The following is a 19540-nucleotide window of genomic DNA, read 5'->3' as shown; positions in this document are numbered from 1 at the left end:
TGTAAGAAAGTCCGTCATGAGCAGTGATGGTGTTTGGTTTCATCAGGAACATAATGCTCACGGTATTAGAATCATGGGCTTTAATTCCCTTAAAGTAGTTGATTTTAAAGCCACCAGCTCTTCTCACCCGGCAAAAAGGCATGATAAAGAGAGCTGTGAGCAGGGAAGTGTTGTGTTTTGTTTGCTCATGAGCCGGGGCCGGGCCACACGTATCAGTGATCAGTGCAGCCTACGACTTGGCCCTGCCCTGGGGGAGCGGTCACAGTCTATGTGGGAGTCAAAGACGAGTTAACAGTTACAAGGTACAGAGAGTATAATGCGGAGGAGCAAATGATGAATGGCCTGAGCAGGTTAGGAAAGAAGGCATTTCACTCGACAAATACATTAATATAAACTTTACCCTTGTTACAGATTCCGCCTGCTGACAAAGGCAATAACTTCAACTCCTTAAAGAAGGAAAAAATGTATTGCATAAGCAAATTGTTAGAAGTCACACTAAGGTTTTCTAATATTATCAGTGAATTCTCTTAGAAAAAACCTATGTAATTTAGTTATTTGTAAAACAGTTGGAAGGCATTGTGGCCTGAATGGATTACCTAAAGCTCTGATTATATTAATTTTAGAGAAATATAATTATCTATTCATTCAGCGCATGAGAAGGATTATTTGGCTTGAGTTGTGTTTGCATATCCTTAAAAGTTAGATGAGTCATTTTCTTTTGTTTGGACTGCTTTTGATACATTAGCAAACTGTGAAATTACTTACGTTACTCCACGGAGTGCACAGGCACACAGGCTTTCACCGGGTTGGTAGCATCGAACCAGAGGCGAGTCGCTAGGTGAAAGCCCACCCCTCGTACAAGGCAGAGGTTGTCATCACAGACCCAAGAAAGGACAAGCTCCTCCGTGTCCTCCTTTTACTTTATTCAGCACTTTGAGTCATTCTTTCCACGATAAAAATGCAGTGATAACAGTATTATTACACTATTTCTGCATGTAGTAAATATTGACAGATTGAATTCTAAAAATGAAATTCAGAATGAGACAATGGAGCCTTAAAAGAAATAGATTATTTTAAAATTCTTTTCATTCTCCTTCATTTTAACTAAAATCATTATTTCAGAGAGTGTAGCCCAGTGCTTACAGGGACTGAGGGGGTATCATTCTGGCCAAATAGAATACAACTGCAGGAAGGAGGGCAGTCATTGATACTCGGCAAAACAACAATGCCCCACCTAAAACCATCCAAATGAAATTTTAAAAGAAAAAAAAAGAAAAGTTGAACATACTAAAAATCACTGCAGGCCATATGCCCTCTGGGCTTAATCCCTTATAAAGTCAGTTAATTTTTGTTTTGAGTTAAAATTTCATTGAGTATATGCTATCCTGCTTCAGAATTTGTATCATTTAAGCATTTCGGTTAAGTATGATGGCTAGATGACATAATTAATACGAGAAGGTTAAAACGTGGACTTTGTTAAGTAAATCCTTTATTCGATTTACATGCTTTCCACGGTCCCTTCGAGCTCTAAAATTCCGTAATCATTTGCGAACCTAACTCGGAGCAGTTCTTCTGCTTTTCCCTTCGAGACATAATGGAAATGCACTTTAAGCCCAGCTGCATACTTTAGACCACTTTCTTTAACGGTTAAGATATGAAGCTTGTATGATTTTCATTGCACTGCAGTGGCCTGAGCTGCTGCAGTTGGCTTCTTAACCCACTGCACGACAGTGGGAACTCCCAAACAGGCTCTTAACCTCACTGTCACAATGATATCCTGGTATGATCAAAGTCTTGTCTCCTGGCATTGTGTACTCTTGTAGATACTGAGATAAAAACAAGGGAATTATCTAATGGCTAGCATTTATTGAGTGCTTGTAACGTGTTAGGCACTATTTTAAGAACCTTCTGCACAGCTACCTTTAACCCTTGCAGAAGCTCAGCAAAGTAGGGGCTAATTTTCCAACTCTACCAGTGGGGAAGCTGGGGCTCAGAAAGGCTAGTAAACATGACTGAGATGAAACAGCAAGGCGGTAGGGCCACAGTGCAGACCCCGGGCTTCCTGGCGCCCTGCGCAGCGCACTTTCCAGGGTACCACATCATCTCTGAGAGCAGTAAAGGAATAAGCTCAGGCGACTCTTGCAGTTCACATTGAAAACCTGCGTGCTTCCAATAGGTATACCAACCGCAGAAACTCCTACACGTGCCCTTTGCTGTGTTACCCATTCGCTCAGTATCTTGATCATGTGCATGCATCGCTGTTCTATTTATTACCAAATATTTTCTCAGATCATTGCTTTTTATAACTTAAATTTATTTGTAACAGCTTTACTAATCCCTACTGTATTAGTTGTCTGTTGATGTGTAACAGATTGCCCCCACATCAGTGGCTTGATACAGTGGACGTTTCTTAGGTCATGTAGTTTCTGAGAGGAAGGAGTTCGGGAGCAGCTTATGAGCTGGGGAGTCCTGCCCATGACGCTGTAACATGCAGACGTGGTGGAGGCTGCAGTCACCTGAAGGCTTGACTGGGGCTGGAGGACATTTACCAGCCCATTCACACTGCCTTTGGCAAGAAGCTTCAGTTCCTTACCACGTGGGCCTCCTCTAGAGCTGCTCTCAACTGAGCAGCTGGCATCCCCCAGGACAAGTGATCCACAAGGGACTGTGACCAGTATGGAAACATAATTTCTTTATAACACAATCTCAGATGCGACACACTGTCACTTCTGCTGCATTTCACTGGGCACAGAGAGCAATCCTGGTATAGTATGGGAAGGGACTCTGTAAGTGTGAATACCAGGAGACCGAGACCACTGGGGCCATCTTGGCGGCCGGTTACCGCGCCTACCAGAAACAGAAACCAGGATCAACTGCCAAAAATAGATTTTTGTATCTTAAAAATAAATGTAATGCACACAAAACAATGTTGAGAAATTCAAGCTGCCTGAAGGCTCTTCTCCTGACATTTACTCTCTTTTTTTAGTTAGAAAAAGAATTTCCCAAGTGGTAGAAGACAAAGAACTCCATAATAATAATAAGGTGTCTTATTGTCTTCTCAGAAGGACTGATGGGGAGTGGCTATTAGTGGCACACAGCCATGCTTGTAAACAGTGACCACCAGTCAGAACTCCCCCTTGTATGAATGAGACATGCACAGACTTGTCCAGCTTCTGCCTCATAACCAGCAGAGCTGATTTTAACTTTTAAAGTACAGTGCCCCTGATCCTAAAGCTCAGATTCTTAATTTTGCTTGAGATATACCTGGGATAAAGAAGTCATTATTAAGGAGTTCTTGTTGTGGCTTAGCAGTAACGAACCCGATTAGTATCCCTGAGGACGCGGGTTTGACCCCTGGTCATGTTCACTGGGTTAAGGATCTGGCGTTGCCGTGAGCTGTGGTGTAGGTCGGCAGCTACAGCGCTGGTTTGACTCCTAGCCTGGGAACTTCTATATGCCACAAGCGCAGCCCTAAAAAGAAAAAAAAATCATTATTGGCGTAATGGGCACATTCTGACCTTTTGGTTAGATATAAATAAAGCATTAGAACTTTTTCCGTGTTTGGCAGTGAGTAATTTTTACACTTGTCCCTTCTAGTAACTCCAGTGATTCAGGGATGTTCTTAGGGGGTAGAATGTCTTTGTATTATAACTGCTTCAATTATGATTTTATCTGTTGTTCTGACTTAACTGTACAGAGGAGAGAATTGGTAGGTTAGTGCTTCCATTTCATGTCCAAGTAAAGAAGCTCAAAAGCTTGCACAATACGGAAAGGAGCAGAAGCGGCTGGCACAGACATTTGGCACTGGAGGACAACCTGGAACAAAGCTGGACTGCAGGCCATTCGTCGGCTCTGTGGCCTAGTCCTCACACAGAATTGGACCTAATACTGTTAATCATCTACCCAAACTAATGCTTACCAAGCATTATGATTTATCATGTTAGGAAGAACTGAACATGGTTTGATTTCATCTGAGTCCAGTAGGTCACTCTATGCATAAAGAATCTTTTCCCAGACATTAGAACTGAGTATATTCGAACCTAGCAAATTGAAGAAGGCTTACTTTTGAGAAGACAGATATCCTGCAGTCTTCTGAAGACCGTTGCCCTAGCGTAAGGAACGTGGCGTCTTAGTTACTGATTGAGATGTGCTGGTTTTCTGTAGCAGGATCCTTTCCGTTTTTGCCAGGCCTCAGATCGTTTTCTTCAACTAAAGAAAACGACAAGAATGTATATTGAAGGTGGGTGGAGGGTAGGGAGTTTTTTGATGGTGGTTTTTTTTTTTTTGTTTTTTTTTTGTCTTTTCCTTTCAGATTTCCCTTGAAAATTTTTGTCAGGTGAAAACTGCGCTTGTGCCTCTTGCCACACATCAGTTAACACTGGGTGCCTGAAGACTTCCAATCGTAACGATCTTTAATATTTGGAGTCAAAGAAGCATGTGAAATAATGAACAAATCTCCTTAAGATCTATACACAGTAGTTTAGTTTGCCAAGTCTCTGATTCACCTAACTAACTGCTGGCAGCCTTAGCATAATTAAGATTAAGTGTTTGTCACTTCATTTAAAACTTGGAGGGGGAGTACACTTTATTTGAATATGGTGGTATAATGTTGAATTAAAGTCATTTTCCCTTTGGGACTCTCAGAGTATTTTTAAACCGGTTTCCTCTTTCTGTAGTTCTCCTAACCATTAAGTTAGAAGTCATAATAAAATAGTGATTACAGAGACTGTCTTCTCACTGTTAAGAGAAGAAATGACAGCACAATTCAAAGAGCAGTTCATCCAGAAAGATATGACCCGTGGTGGGTAGTGAGTGGAAAGGCTGGGCAAGAAGCGGGTTTGCGGGGCACTGTCTTGCTCCTTGATCTGAGAACCGACTGCATGGAGGTGTGCAGTTCATGAAAATGCAGTAGGGAATACATTTGTGATGTGTGCACTCTTCTCTGTGTAGGCTACAGTCAAGTCTTTTAATGAACTACGTTTGGTGAGCATGTTAGGAACGACTTTCTTTTAAGCTGACCTCTCAACTTCGTAATGGATGTAGGACGTATGCTAATACCTTCCTTAACCAGTGCCTGCAGTCCCTGGCTATGTTCTACCCAAATGAAAAAAGACAGAGTCTTTCCATAAAAATATCCTTGAAGACCTGTGGAATTTTAACAGTGTTTTTGTTTTCCATATAGGACAGCACAATTATCTTTGTGCTGGAAGAAATGACTGTATCATTGATAAAATTCGAAGAAAAAACTGTCCAGCATGCCGCTACAGAAAGTGTCTTCAAGCTGGAATGAACCTGGAAGGTAAGTATCTAAAAATGAATTGTCTCTGTATCCTATAGAAATTCATTTTACTTTTTAAAACATAAGCATATGTAATAATTAAAATAGGATTTTAATGAGCATTTCATATTCTGCATAAATTTATCAGCTCTTACTATACACATTGAATTCAGTGTAGCCAGACTATATACAAAAAAGACAATTAGGAGTTTCCGTCGTGGCTCAGTGGTTAATGAATCCGACTAGGAACCATGAGGTTGCAGGTTCGCTCCCTGGCCTTGCTCAGTGGGTTAAGGATCCAGCATTGCCATGAGCTGAGGTGGAGGTCGCAGACGCAGCTGGGATCCCAAGTCGCTGTGGCTCTGGCGTAGGCCGGCGGCTACAGCTCCGATTGGACCCCTAGCCTGGGAACCTCCATATGCCACGGGTGTAGCCCTAGAAAAGACAAAAAAAAAAAAAAAAAAGGAAAATTAGATAATGAAACTTACAAGACTTGAAACATTACTTTGATCTTTCTTATTCCTTTTTTCAACCTCAAAACTATTTGCTAGGGTTATTTCTAACCAGTATACTCACATGTCTATTATTCTGTTACTTACCTGTTACTTGGCAAACACGTGTGCGTGTGTATGTGTGTTTATTACAGACCTGCAGACTGGCGGGGGTGGTGGGGCTACTGCCCAAGGAGGCATTGGATGGGTTTTGTTTGTTTTGTTTTTCAGGAAAGAAATCTAAAACTAGTTCTAAGTTTGAGTTTCATATCCTTGTTTATATAACAAGTTGATCTCATCATTTAAAATCTTTCCTCTGAGAAAAAGTTTGGAATTGCAAGTTCCATGAATGTGGTAGTGGTGACCTTGACTCAGCAAATACTCACCAAGGCAGGCACTAGACATAAAAGGAATAAAACAGTGCCTGCATTTGGGCAGTTTCCTGTCTGCTTAGGTTGCAGAGTCAATCGCAAAATGGCATGGCACCCCACAAAAGGAACGGAGCTACAGCAGCCAGAGGAGCGTCCCCTCATTCTGTCCTGAAAGGCAGGGAAAGCTTCCTGGAAGAAGCAACATGAAACTTTAAATCTAGAGAAGCTGAGGAGACGTTAGTTGGCAAAGCAGGGCAGAGACATGATCAGATTAGTATTTTGCAAAGACTGAACTTGTACATGGTGGCAGTGGAGGGAGAGTGGAAGCCATATGGTTCTTCTGATAGAAGAGAGACGGCTGGTGCTGTCTTGCTCACCCTGTGCGTGTGTGCGGTCCGTTACCAAGCAGGTCTGTGGGCGTGACGGAAGTCGCGTGCCCGCGGCCACACAGCACGATCCTCACGTCTTCACACTACTTTGAGAGCCAGAGAGATGAAATTAGCCCTTTCTTCACCATGGTAAAGACTTTGGAAACACACCAGTAACTTTGCCTGGTGTGTTTGTTTCTGTTTTTTGTTTTGATTTTTAGGTATGACTAGGTTGCTTCAAGTTTACTGCTAACATGTTAAGCACTGATTTAAAGAAAATGCTAACTGCCCACCTTCTTGTAGGTGCTGCAAAAGCTAGAGATTGATTACAGATCCATGTAGAGGTTCGCTTTCAGTGCCACAAGGGTAATTTTTTTTTTAAACAAAACGGGATAGTTATTCCTTACTTTCTTGCATACCAGATCTCTGTGCATATTTTATAGTTTCATTTTTCTGCTCTCCGACCTTTTAAATAAGTGTGTATTAAGGCATGTCCGTTTCTAGTGATTGGTTTACATGTATTCTCCAGGCCCAGTTTTACTATGTTCCTTGAATCCCCACGTTTTCATCTCAGCTATTCTGTATTTAGCTTTGTCTACTCAAAGGACAAACTAAAATAAAATTCTATCATATCACTACTGTAGTATGGTCGTTTACCCAGTGACATTTTTAGATGCTTTCCCAAGTACGCATCAAGCTTAATACCTTTGGTCTTTGGAGGTTTAAGCATGTAATGAACCTTCTGAGCAATTCCTCTCCTGTCCCAAGTATAAGGGATTTTTTTTCCAAGAGAAGATTTTGTTTCAAGTAGTGATTCTGGTGGGACTGGATGAGTACATTTGTCCCCTTTCTCCGACAATTTAGTAACAACTGTAGTGCCCTTTGCTTTCATCTCACTGGAAGACGACCATGGCAGCGAGTGACACCTGATTTTCTCTGTGTTACCAAATATGTCATCACTGCCATTTCTAGTCAGATCTTTCACTGAAAAGTGGACTTTTTTGAACAAAATTTAAACGTACAATTTAAGCTGCCATTTCCCAAAATACTGTATTAAAAAACAACCATATGTGCATGCTTTTATAAGTTGTCACATAAAATGCCGGAAGGGTAGGGAAACTGGCCTTTTTGTCGAGAGCTACAGCGTGCTAGTCTTCAGTATTACTACTGAAGACTAGCACGCTGTAGTAATGGTGGCAGTGGAGGGAGAGTGGAAGCAGTATTACTAGACTTCAGTATTACCCCTCAGATTACTCAGAGGGGTAATTTTGGAGCCTCGTATTAAACACACCCTCAGGTAAAGCCTCGAGTAACCTCCTGTCCACTTACACACCTAATTACAGACTGTTATTTAATAATGTATTAGATATTGGGTAGCACATATCATGTAGTTGATAATGTAATTGTACTTGTAGAAAAATTTAAAGAAAGGCTTTTAAAAATCTGAGTTTTTGTGTATGTGTGGTTTTAGTGTGAAAGCCTCATTTTTGTTTTTAATTATTCCAGTATATATAAAACCTTTATTTGGAGTAGGTATGTGTGTGTCCCAGAAATATTTGGCGGGCCCATAATATTTAAGCATGGAATACGTGACTCATCTATTTATTATATTGGTTTTGCTTTTTTTTTTTTAAATAGTCTTTCAAAATGTTCTCTTGTTCATCAGAATGCGTCCCCTAAGCCAGGCAGTTTCCTGATAGCCCCGGAGTAATTTTTCAGAAGCAGTCCACCCTCTCAGCACCCTGTTCTCTCCGTAAATGAACTTGAGTGATGTGAGTGGTGTATTTGATACTCTTGCCCCACACCAAGCAATTCTCAAGGTTGATTTTAAGGCAACCTTCCTTATTGCTTAAAGTGCCTGGCATTTGAAAACAGATAAGTTCTTTAATGGTGATCCCAAATGTTTTACACTTATTTCATTTGAAGGTGAATTGTAATTATTCCAAGTTACAGCTTTATTTTTGTCATAATGAGTCAAGTGGAACTTACGGGCAAGGAGGCTTACGATATTAGCAGATTTCATAACTAATATTTTAAGCTGTTTTAAACTAAATAAGATTAGTGTTATTAACAATGAAGTTGAGGGAGTTCCCATTGCAGCACAGCAGAAACGAATCCCATTAGAATTCATGAGGCTGAGGGTTTGATCCCTGGCCTTGCTCAATGAGTTAAGGATCTGGCGTTGCCATAGTCTGTGGTGTAGGTCGCAGATGCAGCTCAGCTTGGATCCCGGTGCTGCTGTGGTGTTAAGCTGGCAGCTACAGCTCAGATTGGACCACTAGCCTGGGAGCTTACATATGCCTCAAGTGTGGCCCTAAAAAGCAAAAAAAAAAAAAAAAAAAATGAAGTCCAGCTATCACAGAATATGACCATTTATGTAGAGATCATATGTTAAGTCTACTGCATGCTCCAAAGGGTCAGGGACTTTATTTAGAATAAAGTCTTATTACTGAATAGCTTAAAAGTCATGATTGCTTAAATAAGGCAATTAACAACTCCTTCCTACAGTTATTTGAAAATACATTAGCTCATAGCACACACAACACAGTTGGGCTGGCTCGTGCTTTCTGAGCTTTATTCAGAAGCATCCGTTCTCTCTCAGGAGTATAGATAATCAGTAAGAAATTAACTAGCTATGTACTGAGTACAGAAGGGGACTTTAAAACCTCCAGTTTGTCGTTATCCTTTCTGTGTTCTAATGTGGAGCCTAGGAACATACATTCTGGACAGATTTAAAGTTGGGGTTAATGAGGGTATTTACAGGACTATTTTAGTGGGATTTAGGATATGTGTGTTTATGTACTTTTTTTTTTTTTTTCCATAGAGAAGTACTTTGAATTTATTTTTTCTGGAAACATACAGATTCTTTCTTTTATCATTTATATATATATTTTTTTCTACTGTACAGCATGGTAACCCAGTTATACATGTATACATTCTTTTTTCTCACATTATCATGCTCCATCATAATTGACTAGACAGAGTTCCCAGTGCTACACAGCAGGAGCCCATTGCTAATCCATCCCAAAGGCAACATTCTGCATCTATTAACCCCAAGCTCCCACTCCTGCCCCTTCCCCCTTGGCAACCACAAGTCTCTTCGCCAAGGCCATGATTTTCTTTTCTGTGGAAAGGTTCCTTTGTGCCATATATTAGATTCCAGATATAAGTGATATCATATGGTATTCGTCTTTCTCTTTCTGACTCACTTCACTCAGGATCAGAGTCTGTAGTTCCATCCATGTTGCTGCAAATGGCATTATTTTGTTCTTTTTTATGGCCGAGTAGTATTCCATTGTGTATATCTACCACATCTTCCTGATCCAGTCATCTATCAGTGGACATTTGGGTTGATTCCATGTCTTGGCTATTGTGAACATTGCTGCAATGAACATGCGGATGCATGTGTCTTTTTTAAGTAGAGTTTTGTCCGGATAGATGCCCAAGAATGGGATTCCTGGGTCATATGGTAAATCTATGTATAGTTTTCTAAGATACCTCCATACCGTTTTCCATAGGGGTTGTACCAGTTTACATTCCCACCAACAGTGCAGGAGGGTTCCCTTTTCTCCACACCCCCTCCAGCGTTTGTTATTTGTGGACTTATGAATCATGGCCATTCTGACTGGTGTTAGGTGGTACCTCATGGTAGTTTTGATTTGCATTTCTCTAATAATCAGGAATGTTGAGTGTTGTTTCAAGTGCTTGTTGGCCACCTGTATATCTTCCTTGGAGAAATGGCTATTCAGGTCGTTCGCCCATCTTTCAGTTGGGTCGTTGGCTTTTTTGCTGTTGAGTTGTATAAGTTGTTGGTATGTACTTTGTAAAGTACACCTTAGAATTTTGAGATCTTAGTGTCAGTGAGATACCTTGGATTGTTTAAAGGCTTTCCTTATGTGTAGAAGCTCTTCCTTTTTTGAAATTTTGTTACTCCTCTATAAACATGAACTGCGTGAATTTAAAATATTCTAAAACTATGTTTTACTACCAGTTGAGGCAGTGATCATTCTTATATAGCACTTAAAGTGTGCCAGGAACTGTTTCATGCATTTTGTATATTTTAAGTGATGTAATTATCAGTGGACCCTATGAGGTAAGTACTGATACTATCATTTTACAGAATAGGAAACTGAGGCCCAGGGAATAACTTGCACAGATACCCAACGACTAAATGGCAGAGCCAGGATTTAAGTGCAAATATGTTGGCTGCGTTGTACGCCCTCTACGCCACATCATGCCGTGTCTCCAGTGGAGCATGGTCAAATCAGGACAGATCGGTCGTGACCGTGTTTCTCTGTCCTGAACTGTTAACTAAGAGGTGTTCACTGTCTCAGCATAGAACACAGGAAGAAAGGGGAGCACCCTAGTCAGTGCAGACGACAGGGGTGTTTCCCTTCTAACACTACCCACTGAAATACAGAGTTCTTACCCTATAGCTGCCCTCCGCAAATGATATATGTTGTCATCTTGGGGACAGAGGATCTAGTAATGATTTGTACACGTGATTCGCACTGACTTCGTGCTTAACAAAACGGTTTGCATGCCTGATGACTAAGACAAGTCTGTCTCTTCTTTCATGTCTCTGTAGTCCTCGCCCTCCGTGCAGCTCTCAGTACGTTCTCTTTAAGAATGCTAAAATTCTTGGCTTGCTTTGGCAGCACATATGCTTAAACAAATAGTAGAACAAGTAAGTTCATTTACTAAAAAAAATTATAGACTCCATGTTGTAATTTGATTATACTGTCCCAAACTAAGTCAAAAATAAACGATAGCTTTTATCTTAATAAATGGACACTTTCGGTTTATAGACTCATCTATATAAATCTCATATAAAAGAAATTTCCCACTGGTAAATTATTTACTTTTGGCTTTTTAAGGCCACACCCATGGCATATGGAGGTTCCTAGGCTAGAGGTTGAATTGGATCTGCAGCCACTGGCCTGTACCACAGCTCACAGCAACACCAGATCCTTAACCCACTGAGCGAGGCCAAGGATCCAACATGAGTCCTCATGGATGTTAGATTCGTTACTGCTGAGCCACGACAGGAAGACCTCCACAAAGATTTTTTAAGTCCCATATAGTATCTATGGTATCAACGTAAAAAGTGGGTTTTTCTGCTGTTTGAATCTATGCTATTTTTAGCATGTGCTCTGCTCTGTCATCATATCATCATACTGTTTTGATAAGGGGACTTTGTGCAAGGATATAAACAGTATCACTCTCTTCATTGTATGTATCCACAATTCAGATTAACCTAAGCTGCAGTGGCTAGTCTCGTATCACAAACTTAGATTCATTCTTTCAATTGATAGTAAAAGTAATTTAAGAAAAATTTGACTTTGGCGTGAAATGAGATAGAAGTAGAAGAATCTATGAAAGTGATTTGTTTGTATTTTGACATATGTGGTAAGACAATTTTATATAAGTACAGCTATGATGAGGAGGTAATTGGCTTATTTGTAGAGGAAATTAAGAAATGAATGGGTTCCTCTTGATCTGCTTTCAGGAGGAAAGCAATGTGTTTTCTCTCCTTCCATGTCACTATCATAATTGCTAAATTAAAGAGTTGTCGTCTTTTAAACAAAATAGTTTGAGAAATTTTGAATAAACTGTGCCACCCAGACTTTCCCATTACAATTCATTTGTGTATTTTTTTTTAATATACCCACAGCTCGAAAAACAAAGAAAAAGATAAAAGGAATTCAGCAGGCCACTACAGGAGTCTCACAAGAAACTTCTGAAAATTCTGCTAATAAAACAATAGTTCCTGCAACGCTACCACAGCTCACCCCCACCCTGGTGTCACTGCTGGAAGTCATTGAACCCGAGGTGTTGTATGCAGGATATGACAGCTCGATTCCAGATTCCACCTGGCGGATCATGACCGCACTCAACATGTTAGGCGGGCGGCAGGTGATTGCGGCAGTGAAATGGGCAAAGGCAATACCAGGTAAGGTGCCAAAGATGCCACCCAGCTCAGGTACGAATCCCAGACTTTTTCAAAAAGGCGTTCTTGCTCTTCATCATCCCGGTCGCAAGGCATGTCTTATTTCTCTTACTCGGTTCTAGGGACTGACAAGGGGAGAGTCAGGTAAATACGGCAGTGAAGAGATACAATAATACTTTTCACCACTCCTTGTTTCTAAGATTATTACTCAGAGCATAGTAATTTCAGATAGGATAGAGTAACATCAGAACTAGAGCTCTAAGACTTCACTCAAAATTAATCTCACACGTAAGTCTAGGGGAAGAAAATGTATCATTTTTATCACTTTTAAAAATTAGGGTGTTTGTAAAATTAGTAAAATTAAAAAAAAAAAAAAAGCATAGTGACACTGTCAAAATGTACCAAAGTAGAATGATTTTAATTCTTCACTAAAATGATACATGTTGAATATAAATTTGAGTTTGTGTTATGAACCCAACTAGTATTCCATGAGGATGCAGGTTCAATCCCTGGTCTTGCTTGTGGGTTAAGGATCTGTCGTTGCCGTGAGCTGTAGTGTAGGTCACAGACGCGGCTCAGATCCTGCGTTGCATGGCTCTGGTGCAGGCCAGGAGCTGCAATTCCAATTTGACCTCTAGCCTGGGTCTTTTCGTATGCCATAGGCAAGGCCCTTTTAAAAAGCAAAATAACTAAATAAATTTTATTTAATCTATGGAGTTCCTCTGTGGCTCAGCAGAATCAAATCTGACTAATATCCATGTGGACACAAGTTTGATCCCTGGCCTTGCTCAGTGGATTAAGGATACAGCGTTTCCTCGAGCTGTGGTGTAGGTCCCAGATGTGGCTAGGATCTGGCTTTGCTATGGCTGTGGTGTACCTAGCCTGGGAACTGCCGCAGGTGTGGCCCCAAAAAGTCAAAAAAATTTTTCACGTAATAGAGAAGTTCCCATATTGGAACCGGATGTAGAACAACAGCGATCAGGATTAATGGCAACTCTGCCATCACAGAGGACGACTGACAATCTTAAGTTGACACAAGTAGAAAATAAGAATGAAGTAGCCTGACCTCCTGTCCTCCCTACTCCATCAAGGGGGAAAGAGGTATCGATAGCAGAGGAAATTTTTTAACTTAAATTCACTGAATGAGTAATGTTATAGGCCAGGACTAATGGCTTTCTATTTTATTGCTTAGTAAATAGTGTTTTACTTTTTAAATAGGCAAAAAGTGACAAAAACTGGCTATTCTTGTAAGTTTTCTCGCATAGAATGCTACTGAAAAGCACCGAGGGCTCTGATCTTCTTGTATCAGCTGACAGAGGAAAAGGGCGCCCCTTTTGTGCCTCGCTTCCCGTCTGTCACCGGTCCTCCCCCACTGTCTGCGGCACTTCCCAGGGAGATGATTCTCTCCTGGGCAGCTTGAGTGTTTCCTCCCTCCTACCTGTACTTCTTTGAATTCAGGATTCAGGAACTTACACCTGGATGACCAAATGACCCTCCTGCAGTATTCATGGATGTTTCTCATGGCGTTCGCCCTGGGGTGGAGATCATACAGACAATCAAGTGCCAGCTTGCTGTGTTTTGCTCCTGATCTGGTTATTAATGAGTAAGTCATTTATGAGTCATTTTCCCCATATTCATATTCATTCAGGAATGAATCAGTCCTACCAGGTATCTTGGAAGTGGGCAACCTTGCAGTAAAGTTGTTGGTGGTCAGTGCTTAAGGCAGACCGCGTACAGTGCAGGACAAATTGCATAATCGCATGCGCCATTCGCACTGTCCCAGGACCTATTTAAGGACGTTTTTTTAACGGTGAGCATTTCCTGGGGCCAGTGCACTCTTTAGTGAGTAGAAAGGAATCTTACAACCCTATTTCAGAAAGGAAACAGCATGATAAAATCCATGTGGATCTTGCTTTCAATAAGGGTAACTACAAATGAAGCTAGACTGAGGGGATGGCAGGTATGGACCCACAGACAGGAGGTATCTCTTTCCATGGCAAGGCTCATTCAGTGTTTACGACTTGGAAAGAACACAGGAACAAGTTTTGTTTTTTGTTTTTTGTTTTTTAATGTGGGAAAGAACCAGCCGTGCTTTAAGATTTGATAAATCAGCTATTCTCTCATCCTCTAGGCCTGTGCTTCTACGTGTGAAATATTTTAGGCGTCTTTCCCACTTAGCTCATGGCAGTTGTTTCCTAACTGGTTTTCTGCTTCTGGTGTATCCTCCAGCATGCTGACTAGTCTTTTTCTTCCTAATGCACATGTATCTCCCCAGCCTGTCTTCAGTGAACACCAGGGCACACCTGGAGTGCTCTCTGGCTTTGTATAGTCTGGCCTCGCTTCCTCTCTTCACTGTTCCTTCACAAACTCTGGGTTCACGCTCAGATCATCTGTTCTTCAAACACACCCCAGCTCTTGCTGGTCATACGCTACGTAAAAGCTCTCTGAACTGTCCCTCCCTGGTATCACTTTCTACCTTCTTTTGCCACTTGTTTGTGCTCATAGCTTATCTCCTTTATGTATAACATGCAAAGAGGGAATTCATACACACATATACCTATGGTCTGGGCAGAGTGATAAATGAAGCAGATTTCTGTTTGTGTGGAAAAAGATGGAGATTTTTAAACTGTGAGTGCCGGGTGCTGTTGACTACAGGTTCTAAAATAATTAAGGAAATGTTAATTCATCTCACTGTAGTCTATGTGAGTTAATCTATCATTAGGAGTTGGGGTTTAGAACTAGATGCCATATTAAAAGCAACAGTGACAATTTAATTATGGCCAGAGTGGCAAGGCGTTTGGAAATTAACGTCACCTGATGACCAGGGGCTACATGGAGGAAAGAGAAAGGGGCGCTGCGGGCTCTGAGGACAGTCTAAAAAGATGTCCTCTGAAGATAAAGCAGGCATACTGTTTCATCTGTTGAGGATGCCAGGCACAAAAATAATGGGTAGAAGTTATAGAAAACATCTATTTGAGCTTGAGTGAGAAGTGAGAGGGCTTAGCTTGCCTTAGGATGTAGTAAGCTCAAATTATTGTTTAAGTAGAGACTGGCTGATACTAGTTCCAGACACTTAACTATTGAGTTAAACTTGGTATTATTTCTCTATTGGAGATATTCATTTTCCAGCACAGTATTCATTCAGTGATATTTGAGTAATTACCAAGTGCCAGACATATTAAGAGCTTGAGCTATAATAGATGAGGCCTTTTGCTAACACACTGCTGTGGAAAATCAAATAAATAAATGGCCAAAATCGTTTCAGAGAGGCAGGGTATAATAGGGAGGTGGGGGGAGAGGGATATGAGCTCCTTAGATTGGGGGACCACAGAAGACCTCCCTAAAGAGTACGGTGCTGTATGCAAGGGCACTGCAGAGATGAGTACAAAGGCTAGCAACAACCTTGGCATGGAGGAGACATTGAGAAAAAGCCACTGAGGATGTGCTGTGAGTTCAGAGGCGTGGACAGGGGCCAAGTCAAGCTGAATCTTGAAGGCCATGAAATAGAGTCTAGATTTATTGTAGGAGCATGAGGAAGTCAGTGCTGGGGTGGGGGTTCAGATAGAGGAAAATCATGAGGGAAGGTGGATTGCAGGAGAACAGTACTTTCATACCCTCATATGTGCCTGGTACCTACTAGACGAGAACTGTAGCAGAGAACGAGACAGACAGGGCCCCCTGACTGGTGCTGCTCACGCTTTATTTACTGCATACAGTTAACCACCAAATAAGTAGAATAATTTCAGACTGTGACAGGGCTTTTACTAGAGAGAGGCCTTTTCAAGATAAGGTGGATAATGGCTTCTAGGAAGAGGTGTCGTTTGAGCTAAGACCTGAAGGAGAAGACAAGGCTTCTAAGTGAGCACATGACAAAAGGCATGTGAAATACAGTATACACTGTAATCAGACTGTATTCCAAGAAGGGGCTGTATCTGTGCCCTCAGGTAGTAGGCACTGCTGTGTGGTTGGCCAGACCACATCACTGCCACATAGACTTACTCTTCGTTGGTCACATTTCACTGATAAAAATACGCAGTTTATGTGTAAACTCAAAGACATTTGAAATCTCTAAGTACTTTCTGCTCATGCTTATTTTAAAAATTAGAAACATTAACAATACCTACTCCTTACACTCTGTAAAAAGCAACATGAAGTCATTAAATTAGGACGAAAACTGAACAAGAGATTTATATGAAACACCAACATATCTTTTATAAAATTCATCTAATTTTTATTTAAGGGCACTCAAATTTAAATTTAACAGTTATAGCAATCAAGGAGGAATTAGAGAAACTTTGTGCCAGTGGGCATTCTTATTTCCCATTCTTATGTCTTTATGCTGCTGTAAAAATAACCTTTATTTTCTGTTAAGTCTAAGATCATTTTCTGTCAGAAAATTTGCAAAACAAAACAGATCTTGCAGTATTTTAAAAAGTATTAACAAAAAGCACAGTTTCAGACTCCCAGTGTCGTTTGAAAAGTTGGAGGCTCTTATTTAGGTCTATTTGAAAATCAGAGATGTGGTAATAACTGCTGAGAATCCTAATTGAGAATTCATGTGGTGCCTGTAGTCACATAGAGTCAGTCAGAGGCAGGTTTGGGATATCAGAAAGCCTAGAGTTAAATTTGAAATCTAACTCGCTACATAACTAAAAACAGTATCAAATATAGTTGTCTTTAGACTGGAATGCTGTGGGAAAAAACCTATTGATTTTCAAATGGGTAGTAGGCTTTACAACTGTTTGCTAAGTGGACATATTCAAATACTACCATAAAACTTTGATTTAAATGAAAACCAGGTAATAAATTGTGTAGGAATAAATTCTAAATACTTAAATACAGTAAAATAATGTCTCCACAATATTAAGGAAAGTTTTCCAAAATTCTGGTCCACAGGGAATTAGCATTAATAGCAATTGTTAGATGAGTTCATAGCTTTGCAAAATAAAACAAAAATATTACCTTTTTAGGGGAACAACAACGATTTCTTTGTGACTCAAACACTAATATTTGTCTTCCACAGGCAGAGAATGGCTTTACCCTGCATGTATGACCAATGTAGACATATGCTGTATGTTTCCTCTGAGTTACAGAGGCTTCAGGTGTCTTACGAAGAGTATCTCTGTATGAAAACCTTACTGCTTCTCTCTTCAGGTTGGTAGAAAAACCTATTCACATCTAAAATTCACTCTAAAATATGTTAAAAGCATGAAATATAGAGGTCTAGAACCAAGATTTACTTGTATAGGAAACACTAATAATTAAACCAAGTCTGCTATTACCCACTATCAGGTAATTTAGATTTTCATAAATGCAAAAGTTTAGAAAGGTACAGCCGGTGATACCAAGATTGATGCGATAAAGTGGAGAGGTTTATGAACCACTGGACGGGGAGGTGAACTCTGCTGATGTGGAGTGTCTACACGCTTCCTCCTTCCTTCCTGTGACCTTTGGCCCCACGCCTATAGAAAACACAGAAAAAGAAAGCTAACTAAAATGATCTGTTTCTCTAACACACTGTTAACTTGGTCAGACATTTTCGTTATGGGAGTGCTACCCAGATCCAAAAGAAATTATGGAGGGAAAAGATTATAACCTGCAAACGGTGTGCGGGATGACGACTATTAAAGGAGTGGTTAATGCAGCACTGGAGCTGTGGGTTGTTGGGCCAGAGGTATTCTATCTAGAAAAGAGCAAAAAGAGTTTATCCAACAACTTCGAAAAGTTTAGATGCAGTTATTGGTATATGGACTTCAGTGAGACTGCTTTCAGCTAGCAAAGGCATACTAGAAAACTTTGGAAAAATACCAAGTATCTTGTCTATATTAGAGAAAATGTGGTGTTTCCAGCAACCCATTAAAGTCTGTGAACCAGTTGGTGTTATAAACTTTAAGGTCACACCAGTAAAAATGATCAGATACGTGTTTATAAAATACTGAGTTGATAGCTGAATATCTCTTTGATATATAAATAAGTAGTTTTGCATTTTTTTAAAAAAATGCATTCCATTAGTAACTGTGGTTTCATAGCTAAATAACTTTAAGCTATGGATGTTGCAAATGACTAAATCTATTTAAGCTTTTCCAAAGCACACAGCAATCGGTAAGAAAATTTTCCACAACCCATTTAAAAAAACCTAATTTCTTAAGGACCTCCAGCAGTACTATTATTAAAGACATGAGCCTGATGTTGTTTGGTAAACAGTTAAATTTCTCATCATGAGTCATTTTGATTGGTAATATCTAGGTACCGGTCAGTGTCAGGATATCTTATTGGTTTAAGTTGTGTACATTCTACACTCATTGAGCTATATGTTTTCTTCACTGTGGACTATATGAAGAGGTAAACTGAACCAATATATATCACTGGTTCCTAAAAAAAAAAAAAAAAAAATAGAATCACAAGGATGAAAATACCTTAGGTATAGATTTCTACTCTGATAGAACACTGGAATAAATATCCTAACCTCCACTGAAAAAATACTAGGAGTTCCCGTTGCGGCTCAGCAGGTTAAGAATCTGACTAGAATCCATGAGGGTGCGGGTTTGCTCCCCACCCTCACTTGGTAGGTTAAGGATCCGGTGTTGCCCCAAACTGCAGCGTAGATCGCAGACCATGGCTGTGGTGTAGGGCAGCAGCTGCACCTCCAGTTCAGCCCTTAGCTTGGCAACTCCCACATGCTGTGGATGCAGCCTTAAAAGGGGGGAAAAAAAATGCTACACTAAAAAAATTTAAAACTACCTGCAGCTTTACTCAGAGTGTCTTGGAGGCTATTTGCAAAGCCTAGTAAATTAGCATATTTAATAAGTTAACAGGTGAAATTGGGGAAAAAATTACAAATCTAAAAGGCAGATTAAACACACTTGAAGAAAGATTTAAACTGAAATGATAGGGAGCTCCCATTGTAGCTCAGTGGTTAACAAACCTGACTAGCATCCATGAGGATGCAGGTTCGATCCCTGGCCTTGCTCAATGGGTTAAGGATCCAGCATTGCCGTGAAATGTGGTGTAGGTCACAGATGCGGCTTGGATCCTGAGTTGCTATGTCTGTGGCATAGACAGGCAGCTATAGCTCTGATTCA

The 19540-nt window shown here is 40.4% G+C and overlaps 2 protein-coding genes and 1 long non-coding RNA gene across 20 annotated transcripts in view; 1 reads left to right on the top strand and 2 right to left on the bottom strand.

Moving 5' to 3' along the window:
* The window catches only part of NR3C1 (nuclear receptor subfamily 3 group C member 1), a 246016-nt gene that overhangs the window by 213103 nt on the left and 13373 nt on the right, over window positions 1–19540 (top strand). For all 14 annotated transcript variants that reach the window (XM_005652957.4, XM_005652955.4, XM_021080408.2 and 11 more), the window contains 4 exon segments: window positions 5183–5299; window positions 12183–12461; window positions 13917–14061; window positions 17482–17612. In XM_005652957.4, the coding sequence (XP_005653014.3) occupies window positions 5183–5299; window positions 12183–12461; window positions 13917–14061; window positions 17482–17612 (672 nt within the window).
* Window positions 903–19540, bottom strand: part of LOC146405804 (uncharacterized) — a 54851-nt gene continuing 36213 nt past the window's right edge. Inside the window, exons 1-4 of one of the 5 annotated variants that reach the window (XR_014838959.1) lie at window positions 10938–13056; window positions 6518–6612; window positions 4064–4209; window positions 903–2847 (exon numbers count right to left, since the gene is read on the bottom strand). Coding sequence is in view for 1 of the 5 variants with exons in the window: in XM_085014913.1 (XP_084871039.1) it covers window positions 4192–4209; window positions 17840–17920; window positions 18055–18141 (186 nt within the window). In the remaining 4 variants the exon portion in view is untranslated. Of the gene's footprint in view, window positions 2848–4063; window positions 4210–6517; window positions 6613–10937; window positions 17921–18054; window positions 18142–19540 lie in introns of those variants that run through there. The other 4 variants (XM_085014913.1, XR_014838958.1, XR_014838960.1 and 1 more) reach the window with 4 other exon arrangements.
* Window positions 5656–10943, bottom strand: LOC146405805 (uncharacterized). Its single transcript, XR_014838961.1, has 2 exons — window positions 7751–10943; window positions 5656–7672 (listed from the first exon to the last, which is right to left on the bottom strand). It is a non-coding gene; the product is annotated as an uncharacterized LOC146405805 (long non-coding RNA).

The sequence above is a fragment of the Sus scrofa genome, chromosome 2, assembly GCF_054392235.1.
Source record: "Sus scrofa isolate SSC_HxYL_T2T_F1_AM1 chromosome 2, Sscrofa_HxYL_maternal_Yorkshire_Landrace_v2.0, whole genome shotgun sequence".
Taxonomy (NCBI): domain Eukaryota; kingdom Metazoa; phylum Chordata; class Mammalia; order Artiodactyla; family Suidae; genus Sus; species Sus scrofa.
Note: the sequence above shows the minus strand (reverse complement) of the source record. Positions and strands in the feature narration are given on the sequence as shown.